Source organism: Octodon degus, unplaced genomic scaffold (assembly GCF_000260255.1).
Source record: "Octodon degus isolate 3935 unplaced genomic scaffold, OctDeg1.0 scaffold00018, whole genome shotgun sequence".
NCBI classification, from domain to species: domain Eukaryota; kingdom Metazoa; phylum Chordata; class Mammalia; order Rodentia; family Octodontidae; genus Octodon; species Octodon degus.
Genome location: NW_004524594.1, coordinates 20227265 through 20249286, shown reverse-complemented (window position 1 = coordinate 20249286; position 22022 = coordinate 20227265). Strand labels below are relative to the sequence as shown.

The window sequence follows — 22022 nt, the reverse complement described above, 5'->3', positions numbered from 1 at the left end:
ACAAGCTTATTGTTATTATCAAACGATTTAGGCTATCAAGCTTAACCTCACTATCTCACTGCATTTCAAACATCTTAGGCATAATAAGGAACAGGTATCTGAATGTCCTGATTTAAAATAAACTTTTTCTTTTTACTTTCTTGATTTTGCCTCCTCTCCCTCCCTCCGTCCCTCCCTCCCTCCTCCCTCCTTCCCCTTCCTCCCTCCCCCTCCCTCTCCCTCTCTCTTTCTGCATTTTGTGGGGCATATAAACTGTTGACAGGTTCTTTTTTTATGTATTTAGTACAGGGGCCCATTACACAGCTCAGACTCATAGTGAGCCTCCTGTTTTCAGCCTCCCTAGCACTGGGATTGCAGGTGTGTACCACCATGCCTGGTCTCGATGGCTGGCTCAGCGCGTCTGGGGCTGGGGCTAGCACGGCATGCGGTGCGGGGAATTGAGCCCTGGTCCTTGCACTTGCCTAAGTAGGTGCTTAGTTTGCTGAGCCATCGCACCAGCCCTCACAGGTTCTTTACTTTGCCTTTGGTTTTTTGCTTTTGCCATGAAGCTGAGGTGACTATATGTGAACCTGTGTGCATTTCCTCCTGTCTTCAGCCTGTGCCCTCAGAGGTGAAGTGGCACAGCCAGAAGGTCCTCATGGCCACAAGGCTGTGGCTGACTTATAGCACCTGAGGAAGCAGAGCTGCCCCCGCACTGAGGATCACAGCTCTCCACCTGTGTGATGACCAGGGGCCACTCACTCTACTTGTGTATTGCTGCCTTTCTTTTTACGTTTATTGTCTTTATTTTGTTCTGTGAGTTTATGATTGTTGCCCATTTATTGCTGGGAGTTAATGTTTTGTTTTGCTTTTTTGGTCCATTGGTTGTATATCTTTTATTTAAAAAAAAAAAAAAGCAAAAAACAAACTAATGGACAATAAACCAAGTGGTAGGTACCGAGAGATTAGTACTTTCCTGCAGTGCCCTGGACTGCTTCCTGCATCCGCCCCATCCACCCCAAACCCCTCAGACCCACAGTCAGGGCTGCTGCTTGGACCTTGCCACCAAAGAACCCTCTCAGAGGCCATCTGTGGTGCACCAGCCCCGGCAAATGTTGGCAGAGCCCAGGCCAGTGGTGCATGCAGTTCACCTAGCCCTGGACGCAGTCGCTCACTGCTGCACTGGAGAAGCCTGCAGGCTGAGCCTCAGCTCTCCCTCTCAGGCCTCCCGGTCCTGGTCTGTGTGTTTCATTTGGCCAAACTAAAAAACCTCCAAAGTCCTGCAGCCTTAGGGTGTCAGATGCATCTTGGGAGTCAGTAAACATCTGTAGACTCATCCCAGCAGTGAGGAGCTGCCTCAGCCACAGACTTACTTCGGGTCGTTCTCAGGTGTGTTGGAGCATGGGCTCCCTGGCATTGGGGCGTGCTTGAAGCTTTGTGTTGACCCGATGTTGGGGTAGGCCTGTGTACTGTGCCCTGCATGGAGCACCTCTAGGATCCTCAGTGTGATGACAGGCTCTGAGCCATAAAGCATACACCCAGCCCTAGGAGGCTCCCTTTGTACCCCAAACTCAGCTGTCTTTTGCAGTATTAGCTCTGGTCTGTGGTTGTGTGTTCTTTGCTGGTCTTGCTCACTTACAATCTCTTGTTCACTTACACTCTGTGACCCCGGGGAGATCCTGAGTCTGCTTTGTCCACACCTCCAGTGGGTCTGCAGCGTGGGCCAACGTAGATACCTGCAGAAGTACGGGGAGGAGGATTGAGCCAGCCCAGCAGCAAGGAAGAAATATGCATCCTGTCTGTGCCTTTTGCCTGGATTAGAGTGTTCAAGGGACCTTACCTCCCCGCTTGTGCTCTTTGGGATTAAGTTCTTCGTCAGTTAGTGGGATATGGTCATATTTGGTGTGAAGATTGTGCTATGCTAGATGTGAGTTTCCTGTGGCATTTCCTGTGGAGTCAGGATGAGACCTTCTTAAACAGACAGTGGGAGTTTGACACACGAACCTCATCCTTGCTCAGGAGCTCAGCAGCTTAGGAGCCGCCTTCCCGTCTCTGTGAAGTCTCGCCGCAGGCACCCCTTTGGGCAGGGACCTTCCTGGTTGGGCCCTAGGTACACTCTTCTCCTGTCATATTGACTGATTAAGCTGGTACCCGACATGACACTGGGTTCACAGTGCCCTTGATGTCAGAGCTAGACAGGGACGCAGCTGTATCGAGTCTGGGTAAGTCCTCGCTGTAGATGAGGAAGTGGGCTCAGGGATGGCCAGGACCCTGCCCAAGGTCACAGCAGCAACAGGCCAGCTTCCTGTCCTGCTTCTGCCTGCTTGTTCTGGGATACAGAGACACCTCTGGGCAGACGGGCTTGTTGCCTGCTCTGGGTGCAGTGCTGTGTGAAAGGGCACGTGCCAGGATCCCAGGAGCCTGTAGTGGTGGCAGCCTGGCAGGGGGCCAACTAGTGGGGGCAAGATTCGTCTGTCCAGTGGGATAGAGGACAGGACTGGCTTCTCAAGAGAGTAGGAAATGGCCTGTGACCTGGGCCTTGACGGTGAGGCAGATGTCAGCAGGGCATTTTGGAAATGGAGCCTGGAGAGTATAGATTTTGTTGAAATTCAGAATTTGCTTCCCTGGCCAGCAGATACCAAGTCAGAACTTACACGTTCACCTCCCACTAAATCGAATTTGAGTCTCAGTAGGCTTCATTGTGGTTGGGCACTTGGGGCATCTTCTGAGAGCTGCCTGTGCCTCTCTTGCCCTGCCTGTCTGCCTTAGTTTCCCCAGCCCTGAGTTCAAGAAGCTGTTGCATATGCGCCCTCTAGTGGAGGAACCAGATTGTGAATTTGAGTTTGGAGTAGGCATCAGGAGTGGCCCCGCTCTTGCTTGAAGAACAGGGTAGTAGGCCCCTGGAAGGACCTGCACTCAGGTTCCCGCTTCTGTGGCAGGAAGCTGACACCAGTTGTGGGAGGCTACAGCTTGGCTATGCACCATAGAGTCTCAGCAGTGGGCCTGGGGTCCAAAGTGTGAGGGCAGACCCTCTCATCCTGCTTTGTGATTGGAGACAAGTGTCCCTGGAATGCTGAAAGTTATCTCTGGCTCTGACATCCTTGGTTCTGTGGGTCCTTGAGACCACACAGGGCAGGAGTAAGCAAGTGGATGGTGACTCAGCTGTGTAGGACAGGGCCATGTCCTGACCCAAGCAGCCTTGGAAAGCTTCTATACTGGGGGTGGAGGGGACACACTGGAGTCCCCAGGAATGCACAAGGCTCTGTGAGGCTCCATGTGCATCTTCTGCTGAGGGTTTGGATAAATCTCCATGATGGGGGCCTAGGACAGGGTTAGCAGTGTTCCTGTGTTGCGTGGGAGCTGCTGTAGCCAAGGTGAGTCTCAGGTTTGGCTTTTAAGTTATTTTTGACCTTAAGGCCTAGGGATTGGGAGCATGTGGAAGGCAGCCCATAGGGCTCAGAAGAGGCACTTGTAAACATCTATCCAGACCCTGCTGCAGAGATTGGAGTGACCTCTGCAGCTAGAATGGGTGGGAAGGGCTCCTGAGAGGGTCCCCAGATTTGCCACCCACTGGACCAGAGATGTAGGGTGACAGTTGCAGCTTGTCTTGCCCGCCCTCCTTGTTGTGGAGACAAAATACATGACACCCAAAGTTAAAGGAGGAAAGGTTTATTTAGCTCATAGTTGGTGAGGTTTCAGTTCATAAATTAAAACTGTAGAAGTTTCATTTCCTAATTGGCTGGCTCCAAGGTAGGGTGGCATGGTAGAGGGGCATTGCAGAGGGGAAACTGTTCACAGCAGGCAGAGGGCAGCAGAGCAAGCAGCAGGTGACTTTTTTTTTTTTGGTATCGGGCATTGAACTCAGGACCTTATGCTTGCCAGGCAGGCACGTAGGATGCTGAACTATCTCCCTGGCCCCCAAGTGACTCTCTTTACTTTTCTTTTCTGTCTCTTTTATTTTGTCCAGGGCAGATAGCACTCATATCTGTAAACCTAGCATTGCACTCTGAATAAATCCTGGCATCACATTCTTGATCCAACTCTAGATCCAGCCACTCCTAAAAAGTCCCACCTATGTGACCCCATGAGGCTTTGGGGGGACATCTAGATACAAGTCATAACACAGCTGATGACTCTGCAGCAGCCAAGGAGGTCTTGGGTTTGGCTTTCCTTGCTGATGTGTGTTCTTGGCCTGCTCTGCTGTAATATGCCATGCACAGGTACCCAAAGAGGAGATTGTTTTCAAAAATGTAACACATCCTTGAAAGGCCTGGCAGATCTTGCGTTCGGGTAGGGGAGGGGGCTTTTGCTTGAGGCCAGCTAGTGTCTAGCTGTGCTGCAGGCCATCCAGGGTAGCCTGGCCTCTCCCCTTGTTCACCTGCCTAAGGACTGCCCTGAACCCCATCCACTCATATTACAAAAGACTCAGTTCAAAGCTGCCTGGCCCCTTAGGCTTGGCTCTAAGATAGACTGGAGACCCCAGTGACCATAGGGTAGGGATGTTAGGGTGTGGTTTTAAAAATGCATTGGTAGTATGTGGATGAGGTCTTGCCCTGGATCCTTGGGATCTTTATCTGCAGGGCCCTGTTCAGTCACCAGGTCTGAGTCCCCTGAGTGATCTTTGCATTCTGGTGGCCTGTCCTCAAGGCCTTACTATGCAGAGTCCACAGCAGCCCTGCTGGATCATGACCATTGCCTCGAGCCCTTGGATTCTGACTCAGATCAAAACACATGTGGCACTGGAGATGTTACTTGCCTCTACTTTGGCTGCCTGGCATGTCAGATGGGCCCTAAACGTCACATAAGTGCTCGGTGTAGCTGAAAGGGCCCCACCTGTCTCTCAGAGCCAGGGTTCCCTTCCTGTCCGTGCACTGTGCACATCTGGGGTGGATGAACAGGTTAATTTGCTGGATGGACAGTGCTCATCCTGCTTGGGCACCGGGCGGCAGAGCAACATAGGGGCTCTCGCTCTGGGTGTAGCCACAAGACCAGAGGCTGCCTCCTGAGTGTGACTGGGGAGAGCTTCACACAGGATATGGCATTTGCACGGAGCCAGCTAGGCAGAGCAGCTATAAGGTGGGGCCCTCTGGGGACTTTGAGGAATGGGGCTGGCACGTAGGGTCTGGCACCCAACATTCCAGCAGTACTTGTGCTTTGGGTTGAGGCTGACTTGTGAGCAGCAGAGGGTTTTCAGGGTAAAAGGGGGCTGAGTGAGGCAGCTCTCACACATGGGTGAAGCCACCCCATAAGAAATTAGTGCCAGCCTCACTGCACTCTCTGGAGGATGGACAAGTGACCATAGGAAGAGTTTGCTGAGTGTTGCCTCGTGTACCAAGAGACAAGGGACCTGGCTGGGACCCTCCTCTGCGGTGCCATCCCCAATCCCAGTCTTCTGTGTCTTTCTAGGGGCCGAGGAGGTGCTGCTGTTAGCCCGGCGCACAGACCTGAGGAGGATCTCTCTGGACACACCAGACTTTACAGACATTGTGCTTCAAGTGGATGACATCCGGCATGCCATTGCCATTGACTATGACCCGTTGGAGGGCCACGTCTACTGGACAGATGATGAGGTGCGGGCCATCCGCAGGGCGCAGCTGGATGGGTCAGAGGCGCAGACGCTGGTGAACACTGAGATCAATGACCCTGATGGCATCGCTGTGGACTGGGTGGCCCGCAACCTCTACTGGACTGACACAGGCACTGACCGCATCGAGGTGACACGGCTCAATGGCACCTCCCGCAAGATCCTGGTGTCCGAGGATCTGGACGAGCCCCGGGCTATTGTGCTGCACCCTGTGATGGGGTAAGCCTGGGCAGGGCTGCCTGGGTGCCAGGGGAACTTAAGCGTGCTGCCCTGGAGCTTTCCCTGGCATCCAAATCCCAGGGGAGGCTCATTAGTTGTAGAAGGTGGGGCGCGCCGGAGTTCTGACGAAGAGATGCCAGCTGGTTGAGACCTTGCATTTCTTACGCTCATGCTGCTGATGCTGCTCATCCTTGGGGCAGACTTTGAGAAACAGCAGCATGGGCTGTGTGCAATGCACAGAAAGTCCTGGAGAATGGAGTGAGTCACAGCTTCCCAAGTGTTAGTTTCCTCATCCCGTAGTACACCAGCCCACCTAGGTGACTTGTGTGACCCTCACGGTGACGTTGAGGGTGGCGGTTGTGTGGCACCTACCATAGCCCAGCGTCTTCCAAACACACAGTGACTTTTCATCTTACCCCTTGGGTAGGTGCAGGTGCATAGTGAAGGATTCTGAAGCCCAGAGAGGTAAGGGACTTTCCCTATGCTGCACAGCTGATTGGTCGCAAATTGGGGACTGTGTGAAGAGAGGCTAGTCCTCCATGAGTGACGGGGCCTGCTGAGACCCCAGAGGATAGTGACTGTGTGCCTCTCAGAAGCTCCTAATTGAAACATGAACAGGTGGATCCTGAAAGAGGAGGTGGACTTGTGCTGGGATGTGGGGACACTACCTGCCTTCTGTGCAGGATGTGGCCTGTGGCCTGACATGCCCTGAGGTGACCAAGGATAGTAGCGGTGGCTGCCATCTTCAGGGCACCTCATGGTACCAAGGGTGTTGCTCTTTTTTCATGGCCTGGATCCAAGGCTCTGAAGGCAAAGTGACTTTCCTCTGGGTGCCTGTGGGTGGTGGCAGCTGGCTCACGCCTGTCTGGCTATGGAGCTTTTCCTACCACAGGGCTCAAGTATAGAGGCTGAACAGGTCAGGTGGGTTGTACCCGGATGCATGGTGCAGTGGTCAGCATGGAGGGCTGGGCAGAGGATTGGCGCCCGACCAGCCTTTTGTGACTCAGACATAGCAGCAGGTGAGCACAGCAGCTCTGTGTTAGTGAGAGAAGCCAAGATTGTCAACTTGAGGATGGCTGGGGGAAGGCGCAGTGTCCCCTGGGACCCTGGGACAGCAAGGGGAAGGGGGCTGGTTGTCAGCTCAGGTGGAGAGCCCGTGGCCCTGACGTCAGTCAAGAGGCTCAGGACCTACTTCCTGCTTTGCTGTCAAGATACTTGGTCAAGCCACAGACCCATGGGCCTCAGCGGTCTTCTTCTGTGAGAGGGGCTGGGAGAGCAGACTCCTGAATCCTTCCCAGCCTTCATCTTGAGTCTTGGAATCCCTAGCTAAGTAAGTTTGGCAGTCAGCTGTGGGAGATTTTGGGGTCCAGCTCGCTGAGGAGGAAGGGTGTACACAGGACTGTTCACGTGCGGCGCAGCTGAGGCTGTGGCCTGGATGCAGCTCAGGCTGGTTTTCCTGCACTGGAACCTCGGCCCCAAGCCACCACCAGGACATCGCTACCCTCCTGGGCCCACAGATAATCCATTACCCTTGGCACGCAGGAGCCCTTCTGCGTCACAGAAGGCTCCGTTTGGCCTCTTGCCTCCGTCTGGTAACCCCCTCTACTCCCCCCGGTTTGATGAAAGGCTGCCCCAGACCCTTGACAGGATGTCCCCTGTCAACCCGAGTGCCAGGAGATGGGCTCTTGGCTTCTGTGAGTACCAGAGTACATGGGGTGGTGTCACCCTGGGCCACCATGATCCCTGCAGAGCACAGGCTGCACACACCAGCTGTGGCTCTTCCTGGCCCAGACTTCCAGCAATTTCCAAGCCCTTCCATGTGATGGTCAGGCTGGAGGAGGGGTCATGCTCAGAACTGGGGAGGTGACGGAGGTGAGACAGGTACTGTCATGGGCACTTGCTTCTTTTGCAGCCTCATGTACTGGACAGACTGGGGGGAGAACCCCAAAATTGAGTGTGCCAACCTAGATGGACGGGAGCGGCATGTCCTGGTGAACACCTCCCTTGGGTGGCCAAATGGCCTGGCCCTGGACCTGCAGGAGGGCAAGTTGTATTGGGGAGACGCCAAGACAGACAAAATTGAGGTGAGTCCTGCTGCGGGGAGGATGCAAGGATAGAGGGGGAAACTGCACAATACGGGTGCTTTGTGCAATCTCTGGACCCAGAGGACGGGTCTGGCCACACCTGTGCCTGTCCCATGGAGCTGGTGTGGGCATGGAAGTCCCTTTGTCTGTTATTTTGGCAGTGGAATCCTTGCAAAGTAATTTGTGGCACTACTTTCTGACGCACAGAGAGGCCTCGAGAAGGTCTGCATCACATTAGTGACCTTGCTCCACCTGCCATGAGGTCATCATGGGAAGGGGGTGAGAGGCCCCCTTACTTTGCTGCCTAACTTATTTCAGAACACAGGGTTCCCAGAAAAAAAACAAGTGGATCCTCACATATCCAGCCTGCAGCTTTGAAGACATAAAACACTGATGTTGCTAAAGCCAGAGGCCACCACTGTCCTGAATTCGGTGATTCACTCCCAAGTGGTTAAAGACAGTTTGGGGTTTTTAGATGACACGGGTGTGCCCCCCGAGCAGCATGTAGTCTTGTTCTATGTGGTTTGCCTGGTTTAACTGAAGTGGCATCATCCTATATGGGTTCTTCAGCAGCTTGCACTTTGCTCACCATGTAGCCTCTTCCACAGGCTTTTTTTTTATTTTTTTGAGGTGCAACCAAAGGCAGTGACATAGCAGTTATATCTGTCCTTGTCCCAGGTATGTCCCTACTGTTGGTTCCTTTCCTCTGAGTGGATACCTTCCTCTGCTTCTGGTAACTTCCGGACAATCCTGGGACATGAGTGTGTTTGTATCACTCCCTGGTGATGTCGCCGTGAGGGCTGTCACTGGGTCCCCTTGTTCTGGGTTCTGGAGGAGGCCTGAGCTAGGCAGCTTGCAGAGTAAGAGTGGGGTGACAGCGTGGACATGTGTCTGTCACACGATTTCAGACCCTGCTTCTCAGTGGGGGGAGCCTTGCTGCTCTTGGGGACCAGAACTTTGGACTTTGGGATTCTTGTCCCCAAAGACATGAAATCCCAAGAGGCTGTGATTGTAGCCATTTCCTGGTGGAGCTCCTTATAAATGACCTTTCCTGTTGTTTAAAAAGAAAGGACTTTGTGAGGGGTGTGGTGGGATGCACCTGTAATCTACCAGGGAGCTATAATCTATCGCTACAAGGGAGGCTGAGGCAGGAGGGTAGCAAGTTCAAGGACAGCTTTGGCAGTTTAGTGAGACCCTGTCTAGGGGGGAAAAAAAAGATTCACAGGATTTTGAAGAGCCTTGTTTCCTGGTCTGCTGGGCCTGTGAACCACAACATGAGGACCTGACTTCTAAAGCAGCTGAGGATGCTTCGGCTTCACGTACCTCACCTACCCGGGGCCAGAGACGCTGCAGGACCCACTGTAGGTGCCGCTCATCCGCTCCCACACCACTGTGGCCTCGAGAGCTTCCACAGTGCTAAGCAGCTGTCACTGCGCTCTCTGTCTGTAGCACTTTCATCACCCCACAAGGAAATGCTGTGCCTGTTCGCAGTCACTCCTGTCCTCCCCCAGCTCTTTGGCCTCTGGCAGCCATGAATCAACTTCCAGTCTCTGCGGATTTCTCTTCTGGACATTTGCTGTGGTTGGGATCCTGCATATATGGCTTTTGTGTCTGTCTTCTTCAGTTACATAATGTTCTCGAAGCTCGGGTGTGCCGCACATGCATCCGTACCTCCTTTCCATGGCTGGATAATATTCTGTGCTTTCTTCATCTGCTCATCGGGTGATAGACCTTTGTCTTGTTTCTCCCTTTTTCTATGAATGAGGCTGCTATGACTATTTGGGTAGTTTTTCTTGAAATACCTTTTCAGTTCCTGTGGATATATGCGTAGGAGTGGAATTGTTGGATCATACAGTCCTTTTTTGTTAGACTTGCCGAGGGACCTTTAAAGTGTTTTCCATAGCAGCTGTACCATTAACATTCCCATCAGTAGTGGAGGAGGGTTGGTTCTGAGTTCTGCCTCATTCCCAACCCTTTTTTTTTTATTGTTTATTTTTATTTTTATCCTAACCATCATCGTGGTGCCCCACATGGGTGGATTTGTGTTTCCTTGCTGGCTAATGACACCAAGTATCTTGTCATGGGTTTGTCCCATGGCAGAATTTTGAGAAATGTTTCCTACTTTGCATTTGCAGAGGAGACACTGAGGTCTAGGGGAAAGTGACCTGTGCAGGGCCTGTAGCTTAGAGTCCATCGAGCCTGGCCCTTTCCTGAAACCCTTGCCATGCAGCTTCCCAATGTCATGGACAGGGCTCCCAGCATATTCTGCATTTTAGATGACAGATTACAGCTTAAAACAGGAGCTTTTAGCCCAGACTAGATATATGGACATGTGGATCAGTCTTCAGATGAGCCCACATGTGCGGGTCCTGATTGGAATGAGCCGGAACTAGGGCAGTGGAGGGTATCTTCAAGAAGGAAGGCCAGGTTTTTTTCTTGTTTTCTCTTCTTCCTTCTGCTCCCCCTGCTCCTGTGTGCTGAGGATGGAACGCAGGATTTTGCACATTAGGCAAGCACCCTGCTGAGCTACACCCCCTGCCCCGAATTCCAGGTTCTTGGTGCTGTGCTTGGGAAGTTAGAAACATCAGAGGGGTTGGTGAGGCCAGAAAGTAAGAAGAGAAATGCCTTCTGGAAGAATCAAAGATGTCATGGGAAAGGAGTGCCCCTGAAAGTCATTATTTGGCTGGTATCTTTACTGTCACAATGCTGTGAGCATGATCTTTTGATTTTCTGGTGTTGGGAGGAGTCCATACATTGACAAATCCCTGTAGATAGTGTTGGGCCACTGTAGTGGTCACGTATGGAAATCGGGGGAGTACAGAAGAGGGAAGGGCAGTAAGACCCTCTCATGAGCAGCTGGACAAGTGAGGGATACTCTGAATGAGGGATGCAGAAAAGGTCAGAGAACAGTAGTTTCATGGGTGACCAGAGGAACTGAACATAGTGACGTTGGGTCATGGAGGGTGGAGGATGAGGAGTGAGTGACAGCCCAAGTTAGCCCACAGAGTCACAGACAGCGGGCAGTGCTGGCATAGGTCACTCAAGAACTCACTCTGTAAGCACTTGGCCTGACCTCCGGGGTCTCGCTGCTAGACACAGGAAAGGAGCCCTGAGGAGTGAGGGTGGGGCAGGGACTGACTGAAGTGCACTTCCACAGGCCTTGCCCTCCACCGGTGCTGCGGTTGCATACGTAGTGCAGGGAGGGGAGTTGGTCACAGAAGCGTGCTCGGACTGCACAGCTGAAGGCCCCTCTCCCTGCCGTGGCCCTGGGTTGCACTTTGGGAATGATGGCCCAGGCCAAGGGCTTGCACACTCATTGGCCCCAGGGAGGCTGTCTGCACAACATGGACATGGAGACGTGGGTTCCTTATTTTCTGCTATAACTGAATTCGGCTTCCTTTCCTAAGAGCAGGAGCTGAACCTGGATGTGTTGGCAAGTGTCAGAGGGTCATGGCTCCTCCCAAGATCAAACTCAGGTCCTGGAACAAACCTTGTGGCATGTTTGAGTAGAGAGATACCCCAGGTCCAAGCGGGCTTCGGGGAGTCACTTGGGGACTTGCCCATAGGTTTGTGCCGTGGACTTCCACCTTCAGGCAAGGACTTCTACTACTTAGTCGGTAAACAGCTCTGAGCATTTACTGTGCCGCAGGTGTGTTCCAGGCATTGGGGGCCTTCATAAACACACCCCAGATGCTCCTGCAAAGTGCGATTTGGCTACCTCTTACATAGGCTATTGCAGTAGGCTGCTTCCCCGGCACAGTGGCTGCTGCTGGTTGGGGATCTTGAAGCCATTCAAGGAGCCACCTAGGGGCCAGGACATATGCCTTTCTGAGAAATGCTGTTAGAGACTGCAGGTAGGAAATGGTAGCAAAAGGTGTGAGAGGTCAGGAAAGAGGCAGGACATGCTTTGAGCCATGGTGACATTGCTAAGAAATTGTGTCAGAAGAGAAGGATATGGTCAAGCCACATTTGAATAAACCTGAGTACCAGCCGGAAGCCTATGCTGTCCCTTGACTTTGAGGGAGGAAAGGTTCCATTCAGCACGGTGTATGTAGGTCTTGGCTTCAAAGGCAGAGTGTGGACACTGAAAGAAAGGGTAAACTGGCTTTTCCTTTAACGAAGCAAACAGGCTACCCATGTCCCAACGTTAGTCCCCGAGGAAGACTTCACAGACAGCGTGGCTGATCTTTTGACGAATTGGGAGGACAAAGGTCTGAGAGTGTCAAGTTGATGAATTGGGTTCCATCTGGATGGCATTAGTACACTGATCCAGTTGACTAAGTGGAGAGTCTGGGTAGGTCCTGGTGGCCTCCTGCTGGCCTTTTATGTGACAGCTGTTCTGGAAATCTGGTTCGAGGGGTACGTGGTAGTGGCAGCCCATCATTGGTGGTAGCTAAGAGTCACGGGGTGATGACTGAGGCCAGTGCCTTGCTGCCTCCCCATGGGAGAGGGCCCTGAGCTCCCCTCCCACCTGCGGGGCCATCCAGGTCATGCCTGATGCCGGCAGGTTGCAGTTGTGTTCAGGACCTGCCCTGTCCAGATGGGCTAGGGCCCTGTGGGGGCTCACCGTGTTCCCTCTGGTTCCCTGGAGTGACTCCTTCTGGTCTTTCAGCCTCCTCATCTAGGAATTCCAGCCTGATGCTGGCTTTGCCTGTGGGTTGCCTCCTTCACCTTTTTCCCAAGTGTAGAGCCCTGGAGATTGGAATTTTCCTGCTGTGTAGGTGAACTTAGCCATTTTTAGCCCATTCATGGACCTTGTGGTATATAGCTTGGGCCCTGCCTGCGACATTCCTGTCTCCCTGCCTATAGGACTTCCTGCTCCAGCTTTAGGCTCCTCCTCTGACCTGCCATAGGCTTAGTCGTATGCCACCAGATGCAGCTTTCTTTGTAACAGTGACCAAGGTCTTTTGTCTCCTTAAGGGGTCCCTCATTGGTGACACTTGGACCCTATTATTCTTTCCCACTGAGAGTGCTTTTCAGTGAGTACCAGGCCCCATTGGGCCTCTCCAGTCTATTCCTTTTGTCCAGAACACTTTGCTAGTCTCAGACTTACGTACCCAGCCTCTCCCTGGCCCTTCCCTAGAAAGCCTGGGTCGTCTCCACCCATGTCACCCAGTGAGGGTGTTCCTTTCCAGAATGGGACACTGATCTATCCAGGCTTGTGTGTTCACTTTACCCAAGTCATTGTCACTGCCGTCACTTCACCTACCTGTGTTAGACCTTGGCTGTCAAAGCACAGCTCAGAGACCCAGCTCGAGTTGTCTCTGTGCTGTCCCCTGGAGGGCACACAGGACACTTGCACATCAGGAGTGATGTTATTCCCAACTGCGCTTTCTTGGTGGCCCTACCTACTCCTCACTAGGCCTTTGTCACCTGCCCTGATATTTTTCTAAGCAGCTAGAGGTGGCGTGGGATTCAGCTGAAGTAAACCCTCATCAAAGTAGTTCCTAGGGAGCAGAGAGGCCTAGTCACCCTGGGGAAGTTAGCAGGCTGGCACTCAAGCTGCAGAGCTGGGTATTCAAAATCCTTCTCCTCATGTGAAACAAAATCACCATACTCCTCCCTTCTGCATGTTGAACCCAGGGCCTTGCCACTGAGCTATACTGTAGCCTTTTCATGTTTTGTTTATTTTTGAGAGAAAGTCTCACTAAGTTGCGGAGTCATCCAGGCTGGGCTTAGACTCTGATCTTCCCAGGCTGGGCTTGGACATCAGCCTTCTAGAGTGCCGCATGCTACCCTGCCCAGCCACTATAGTGGATTTCATTTAGGGTTTGTGCCTAACCACAATCATCATTCCCTCTGGAGTGGACTTCCTTCCCTTGTGCCTTCAGAGAACTGGACTTGGGCTCATAGCTCCGAACAGACACGTCTTAGGAAATAGAGGATCATTATCAGGAACTGGCACATCCGGCCACTTCCCGGGACCAGTTTTATGTGGTCTGACTTGCGGGCAGTTGAGGGTAGGCTTCTCTGGGGTTTGCCCACCTTTCCTTCCCACCTCATGGGTGCTGGTCTGATGTACTGGCTATGGAAGACAGAGGTCTTCTTGGGGTGGGGTGGGAACAGAGCAGAGAGCTGTGGGAGGCTGGCTGCCTCCGGATGTAGCCTCTTGTGTCTGATTTCCTTTCCTGAAGAGCCAGAGCATGGGAGCGCCCAGGGCAGGAGCTGGCAAGCCTGACCCGTAGCCAAGTCTGGCCTGCTGCCTATTTTAAAACCATGTTCACTGAGAGTGGTTGCCATTTTTAATGGATTTCATGATCCATAGAAGTAATGTGCATTTCAAAGTTCAGTATCCAAATTGCATCCACAGAGTTTCATTGGAACTCAGCCACCTGCTCTTCGGTGCATGCTCCACAGGTGTTTTAGCCCTGCCAGTGTCATAGCCTCAAAGATGGAAATAGATGCAGTGCAGCTGGCTAAAGAGGTGCTGAAAAGTGTCATTAAAAGGCTACTCTGGAGCCAGGAGCAATGGTGCACACTACTTAGGCTGAGGCAGGAGAATTGCAAGTTCAAGGATGGCCTAAACAGCTTAGCAAGACCCTGTCTCAAAAATAAAGGGCCTGCCAAATAGCTCAGTGGGTTAAAGTGCCTGCAAGCAGGCACAAGGGCTGGGGGTTTGATCCCCAGGCCTGCTGTGCTGGCCCTGTCCCCAGGGTGCGCTGAGATAGCAGTGGAGACTGGGCTTGGTGATGCTCACGCCTGTAATCCCAGCTCTGGGGAGGCTGTAAACAGGTGGATCACTGATCTAGTAGTGAGACCCTGAACGCCCTGTAGACCCTTCCCTAAAATACAAAATAAGTAAATAGGGCTGGGACTGTTAGCTCAGTAGTAGAACTTGTGCATGGCATGCACTTGGCAGGTGGCAGTGGGGAGCATCCCCAGAAAAACAGCAGAAAGGCTATTGTGGGATCTTCCTGTTCCCCATGACAGAGCAGCTAGGAACTGCCCACTGCAGGCCGCCTCATTGGAGGCTGGTGGTGGCAAACCGAAGGCATGCTTGCCACCGTGGGCTGTTTATTATTGAAAGCTGTAAGAGCTTCGCCCTGAGTGTGCTAGGTTGTCAAGAGGTTCCGTAATATGTGCAAATGGGTGGGGTGGGGTGTGGCTTCCCAGTCACTTAGAGGTTTGAAGGAGCCTCTCCCTACCCAGGCTGCCCTGCGCCAGCCAGCCAGAGCTGCATCCAGTTCTTCCTGTGGGTGACTGCACCCCACCCAGCAGAGAGCCCAACCTCTTCCCACTTTGTTTTGACACAACAAGGAAGTGAGGAGCAAAGGTGGAAAGAGGGGAAGTGGCTGCCAACCAGCGCGCTGTCACCTTTGGTCTTCTTGGGTCCTCTACAGCAGTCTTTTCATTGTTTTGAATGAGGCAAGACAAATATACTCTTTACCTCAGTTCAATTTAATAAATTCGGGAATTTATAGTAAAGATAATGAATAAAGTGTGGAAATAGAACAAAGTCTCTTACAGACAGAATTTTTTTTTTTTTTTTTTTTTTTTTTGCGGAACCGGGGATTGAACTCAGGCCACTGCACTTGCCAGGCAAGTGCTTATTCCACTGAGCCATTTCCCCGGCCCCACAGACAGAATTTTGACTTCCTGGTCCATTTTTAAACTTTGGAAAAAAAAAAAAAAAAAAAAAACTTTGAGTCCTTTCTTCTTCTTGGTGTGGGTTGTTTTCTTCTGGTGTGCACGCGCTGCACTGCTGTCACTGGTAGCCTGACTCCAGGAGCGCCAGGTTTCCAGGCTGGTCAGAATCTGCCTTCTAACTGGCCACCATTGTCTACTTGCACTGCCCAGCTCTAACCTGGGTCAGACCCCCTCCTCGGCCTTCTCCATGCTGGGGTGTTGTATCTGCCTCGTTTTTATGTGCCTTCTTGTGATGGAGGCAAAATACAGGCAAGAACCCAACGTGGTGTGGGCTGACCCATTCACCACCTCCCTCTGCTGCTCACTGAGCAGCCAGTGAGGAGCCCAGCGCTGGGGCTGGGGCTGGGGCTGGTGCAGGTCAGGTGCCGGTGCCGGTGCGCAGCTCCCAGCTACAGGTAAGGCTGCGGCTTGCACCTGGCCTGCTTGGGAGCAGTGTTAATGAGTGTCTGATTGTGACTTAGGCTGTGGCCAGCCTTCTTTCTTTGTTTTGTTACATTCTCTAGGTGACTTAGCTACTGGCTAGTCTGTTCCTCTCAGTTATAGGTGGCAAGATGGATGTTGGGTGCGGGGTGCAAGGACCTGCACAAGGATGCTGAGTGTTGTGGGACCCCAGAATGAGGCGCCTGACCTGCCAGTTCTCCTCAGTTGGCTGAGAGTGTTGCTTCATGCTGGCCAACAATACAGAACCAGTCTTTTCTACCCAGCACACATGTGGCCGCCTGCAAAATAGCATTTGTAGCTTTTCTCCCAAGCCAGAAGTGGACCCTGCTGCAGAAACTTGCCTCTAATTGTCTCATGTTTCGTCATGTCAAGAGAGCCTGAGTGCCTCATGTGGCTTCTGCAGGATCCTCAGAATCTTGCCTGTCCCCTGACTGTGGCCAACAGCCTGTTAAGGCAGTTTATGTTCGATTGTGCCCACTATTCTTTCTGCATTGATTGCTTTTCATCAGCATTGACCTTTCAAGGAAACGATTTAGCTTTGTCATATCAGAGTGAACAGAGCAGAAAGGGCCTTAGACTTTCAGGCCTGGAATTGGAACAGGAGGTGTCCTTAGAGTTCATCTGCACCTCAGTGAACAAGAGTTTATCTTACAGAGAAGCAGGAGGAATGTGCTCAGGTCCTGTAGCTGTCCAGGCTTTTGAAATTCTGTGCTACGGTTTTAGACTATGGGCCTCCCCCACAAGCAATGCCTATACCTTGGCAAGCGTTGCAAATGAATCCTGAGCATCCTCCTGGTTGAGGGCCACTCCTTGGTACTCTAGGCAGCCACATCCAGGTAAAGAAACTGTGCTTCGAAGGACCCCTGAGGTAGGCCCAAGCCTGCCACATGAACTGAGGGTGTGGCATAATAATGAAAATGTCCCTTAAACCCCTGTGGCTCCTGGCAGTTTCCCATCCTGGCATGCTGCAGGCAATGAGAGGCTCCAGGGAGTCGACCCTGGCTCTTTTGGGACAGTTCAGTCCAAGGCAGGGTCAGGGTTGGCTCTCCGAAGCCTGGCCCCTGGCCCAGTCCCTAGATCTTGTCCTTGTCTTGCAGGTGATCAACATGGATGGGACCAAGAGGCAGACCCTCCTGGAGGACAAGCTCCCACACATTTTTGGGTTCACACTGCTGGGGGACTTCATCTACTGGACCGACTGGCAACGGCGCAGCATTGAGCGGGTACACAAGGTCAAGGCAAGCCGGGATGTCATCATTGATCAGCTGCCTGACCTCATGGGGCTCAAAGCCGTGAATGTGGCCAAGGTCATTGGTGAGTCTGCGGAAGCCAAGGGAGATAAGACAGGTCCAGACCTCGACACGGGTGTCCAGCAGGGTCCACACTCAGGAGATGGACAGGGCAGGACAAGGTGATACAGTACATACATAGTTAAGGACAGGTAGGAATGGGGATAGCATTTGCTCAGGGATATGGAGTAGGCAGTTCGTATGTTAGAGAATGTTGGTAGTCATAGTGGCCAACATTGCTGAGCACCGGGTGTGCCAGGCGCTGGCCAAGGGTCAGAGTTCCTATTAACCTGTATGATAATCATAGTGGCTTCCCTACTGGCACCAGGAAGAGGGAGGCAAGGCCATGTAGCTAGTGAGTGAGCCGGCTCAGGACTCACCTGGATCCACCTTGTTCTTGTCACTGGTCTATACTGTGACTGTTGTTCATTCTGAGAGACTGGGACCCTCAAACATACACCTCTTATCTCGAAACCAGGATCAGCTAAGAGCTGTCTTAGGACACTTTTGTGTGGCATGACCATTTGTCTCTGAGAAGGATTCCAAGTGCAGACCCGCGGGTTATATGGAGAGAGCCATATCCAGGAGTAGGAGCGATGGGACTGTGCGCTCCCGAGCAGGGCCCTGTTCCCAGCCAGGCCCTGCCACCTAGTGTTGTGCCTGTGTGTCAGGATCTTTAGGGAACCTTTGCTGGGTGGGAGAGTGACAGAAGAAAGGACCCAGCTTAGAGTTGAGTGCTTCCAGAATGGCGGGTGAGATAGCCCTGACAAGCTCTGCTTCCGGGCTGGTGGCTGCAGCTGTGAATGAAAGGGGTACCTGGCTCTAAGATATGAGACAGAGGCCTGAGCTTAGCACTCAGGGGGCACATGGGTGGGCCTGGGTGGGCCTAGCAGGGGTGTGCCCCTGGGTGAGGTGATGTGGGTAAACTCAGGGAAAGCTGCGTTGCTTGTCGCTGTGGCCAGGTCTTTATGCAGTCTATGCTCCTGAAGCCAAGACCGCGGATGGGACAGGTTTAGTTTTCACAGCCATCTTCCAAAACACACTCATTACTCACTGGAAGGTGAGACTGCTTATGAATGTTCTGAGAGCCCGAAATAGAATGTGGGAGACTAGAAAAATGTCTCCAGGGGACTGTGATTTAAAGTTGAGAAATCACCTCTCCCTTTCTTTGGATCTCACAGTTTTTTTTTAAGGGATATGACAAAAAAGATTCTTTTTTTTTTTTTTTTAATCACTGAATTAAAACTAATTTTTATAGGGGCTGGGGAGATAGCTCAGTAGAATAAGCATTTCCCTGGCAAGCACAAAGGTCTGAGTTCAATCTCTGGTTCTGCCAAAAAAAAAAAAAAGACTTTAACTCTTAAGTTATAGGGGCTGAGGAGATGGCTCAGTGCCCCTGAGGTGTACTGAGACAGGGCGCGGTGGCGCACACCTGTAATCCCAGAGCTTGGGAGGCTGAAAACAGAGGATTACAAGTCTGATCTGTGCAGTGAGACCCTGTGGACCCTGTACTACATACATTAAAAAAAAAGGTCTTTGAGAGGGAGCACCTAGGAGAATCCCAGGGGTCAGTCTGTTAGCACACCAGGGGCCGAGGCCATAGGTAGGACAGCTCAGCCAGTTGCTGGCCTGGGGTGTCACTGCATCCTGCTGGGCTGTACAGAGCTCAGGCCAGGAACCTGGGCCACTGGGGTTCTCATCAAGCTTCTTCCCAACTTCTGACTACATTACCTTCAGAGCCTATCCATGCTTCAGTATTCCCTACTGGAAAACTGGGATGAAGTTGGGTATGGTGGTACATGCCGGTAATCTCGGCACTCTGGGAGGCTGAGGCAGGAAGATCATAAGTTTGAGGCCAACCAGGGCACCTTAGTTTCTCATTGAGATCTGTCTCAAAAGAAAAACTAAAAGAAAGGGAGCTGGGGATGTAGTTAGTGGAAAGCCCTGTGTTCAGTCCCCAATACTAAAAAACAAAACAAAGTTGGAGTGAGAAGCTTCTTCGAGGGCAGTAGAGTGAGTTAAACCAGGTGACATCCTAGGTTCAGGCTCTGTGCATTGCATGTCCCTGTAGTTTCCACTATCACGCAGCCATGCCTAAGAGAGCTCTGGCTTACCAGGACTTTCTTCCACACACCTCTACCCTATCCCTGTGCTTCCATCCCCTACCCCTGTCATGTTCCCATCTGACAAGTGACAAGTGCAGCTGTGGAGTGAGTGTCCCTGTCTCTGTGGCTATAGTTCTCTAGAACTGTTTATTTGTCCCCAGGAACCAACCCATGTGCTGATGGGAACGGGGGATGCAGCCATCTGTGCTTCTTCACGCCCCGTGCCACCAGATGTGGCTGCCCCATTGGCCTGGAGCTGCTGAGTGACATGAAGACCTGCATAGTCCCCGAGGCCTTCCTGGTGTTCACCAGCCGGGCTGCCATCCACAGGATCTCCCTGGAGACCAACAACAATGATGTGGCCATCCCCCTCACTGGCGTCAAGGAGGCCTCTGCACTGGACTTCGATGTGTCCAACAACCACATCTACTGGACAGATGTCAGCCTGAAGGTACTGTGCTCCAGCCTGTGCATGTCCGCAGCGTTTATGTGGACACCTTGCCTTTGCTGCGACCACCTCCAAAGGCTGAAAGAGCTTTTTTGAAAAAAGGTGTACCATTTCCAGGTAATCCCAGCCACTGGAGAGGCAGAGGCAGAAGGATCAGAAGTTTGAGGCCAATCTGTTTCAAAATAAACATAAAAGAGGGGGCTGGGAAGATGGCTCAGTGGAATAAGTGCTTCCCTGGCAAGCGCAAGGGTCTGAGTTCAATCCTTGGTTCTGCAAAAAAAAATAAAAAAATAAAAAATAAACATAAACATAAACATAAAAGAAAAAACAAAACAAAAAATAAGTAAATGTAAAAGGTGCTAGGGGTATAGCTCAGTGTGGTGGAGCTTTTGTTTAGCGTTCCTAAAGCCCTGGACTGAATCTCTAGTACCACCAAGAAAAAAAAATTAGAATATTCATTGTAACATGATCCAAACTAATAAAAAGATGAGTGCACTCATTTTAATAAACAAGCGTGAATGATTATAGTGAGCAGGAGCAGGAGACATACCCATGGGCTTTTGAGGAGTACTGTGTTTGTTTATTTTCTGTATTTTAGGGAAGGGTCTACAGAGTATTCAGTCTCACTACTAGCTTGGACTCATAGTGATTCTCCTGTTTACAGCCTCCCAAGGGCTAGGATTACAGGCATGTGCCACCATACCCAGTCTCAAGTGCAGTCTCAGCGCACCCTGGGGATAGGGCCGGCATGGCAGGGCAAGGATCAAGCCCCTGCGCCTGCTTGCCGGCGCTTTAATCCACTGAGCTGTTTAGCTGGCCCTGAGGAGTACTGTGTAATAAACTGGCGTGGACTTCAGATTTGCCCCACCTGCTTTCACACCTGTTTGCATAGCAAATTTTTTCTGCTTTCATAATGAATTGAGAAGCATCCCAGAAGCATGCAGAGAAAATGGCATCTTCTGGGGCTGGAGAGATGGCTCAGTGGTCTAAAGCACCTACTTGAAACAAGCTTGGCAAAGCACAGGGCCGCGGTTCGATCCCCAGCACCACATGCCAGCCAGCCCCGCCCCCTGGTGGGCTGAGCTGGCCACACACACACACAATAAATAAATGTAATAAATAAAAATAAATAAATATTAAAAAAAAAAAAAGAAAATGGCATCTTCTAAAGCAGGATTTGACAAAGTGGGCCTAAGCTGTCCTGACTTTGTAAATAGAGTTTTATTGGAACATGGCAATGCCCTCATGTCCAGAATGGTCAGCCATGGCTTTTGTGCTACCGAATGGAGGAGTCATGCCAAGTTCAGGAGAGAGGCCAAATCCCAGAGCCCGTAAAGCCTAGAATACTATCTGGCACTTTCCAGAAAAAGTTTGCTGATGCCTGTTCTGAAGTACTAGGCAGCCAGCACAATGTAATCATCTTTCTCTTGTCCTGCTATTTATATGACATGTCTTTGTTTTCCTTGTCTATTTTTATTTTTTATTGGTACATAGTTGCAGTCTATAACAATTAAAGTCATTGTGGGGAGTTCATACCTATATATAACACATCTTAATTCTTTTTTTAACCCTTTCCTTCCCTCCTCCCCATCTTTTTGGTTTCCGTTCCTTTTAAAAAAGTTCTATCTCCCTGTTTACTTTTAGTCTGATTTTAAAAAGTCTCAAGGAGGGTCAGTGAGATAGCTCAGTGAACTAAGCGCCCTGCTTTGGCAAGTGCAGGGACCAGGGTTCAATCTGTGGTCCCATATACCTTGCTAGCACTGCCCCCAGGGCGCACTGAGCCACCCTGGGCATGGTGGCCTACGCCTATAATCCGAGCACTGGTGAGGCTGAAAACGGGAAGATCACCACGAGTCTGATCTGCGTAGTGAGACCCTGTACCAAACACACAAATGAAAAAATAGTCACAAGGGTTTTGTTTTGGTTTTTGGTTTTTAGTAGAAGAGGAAATATTACCAAAAAAGATGAAGGTAAAGTCACCTATGAACTGACCCGCCATAGTCACCTGTCATGGATCCCTCGCCGAGTTTTCTTTAGATCATCTGTCTCTCTGTTTCGCTCCCTCATGATCACAATCATATGCTGCCCAGAATCCCTTGTCCTCGCTTCAGTTAACATTATAAGAGGCTGGGGAGGGGCTGGAGAGATGGCTCAGTGGTCTAAAGCACCTACTTAGAACAAGCTTGGCAAGGCATCAGGGACCGCGGTTCAATCCCCCAGCACCAC

At 51.5% G+C, this 22022-nt stretch overlaps 1 protein-coding gene across 1 annotated transcript in view; it reads left to right on the top strand.

Annotated features, from left to right (window-relative positions):
* Lrp5 (LDL receptor related protein 5) overlaps positions 1 to 22022 on the top strand; it is an 81617-nt gene that overhangs the window by 22546 nt on the left and 37049 nt on the right. Inside the window, exons 5-8 of the mRNA XM_023710590.1 lie at positions 5386 to 5782; positions 7695 to 7866; positions 17052 to 17268; positions 19510 to 19799. Coding sequence (XP_023566358.1) covers positions 5386 to 5782; positions 7695 to 7866; positions 17052 to 17268; positions 19510 to 19799 — 1076 coding nt within the window. The remainder of the gene's footprint in view (positions 1 to 5385; positions 5783 to 7694; positions 7867 to 17051; positions 17269 to 19509; positions 19800 to 22022) is intronic.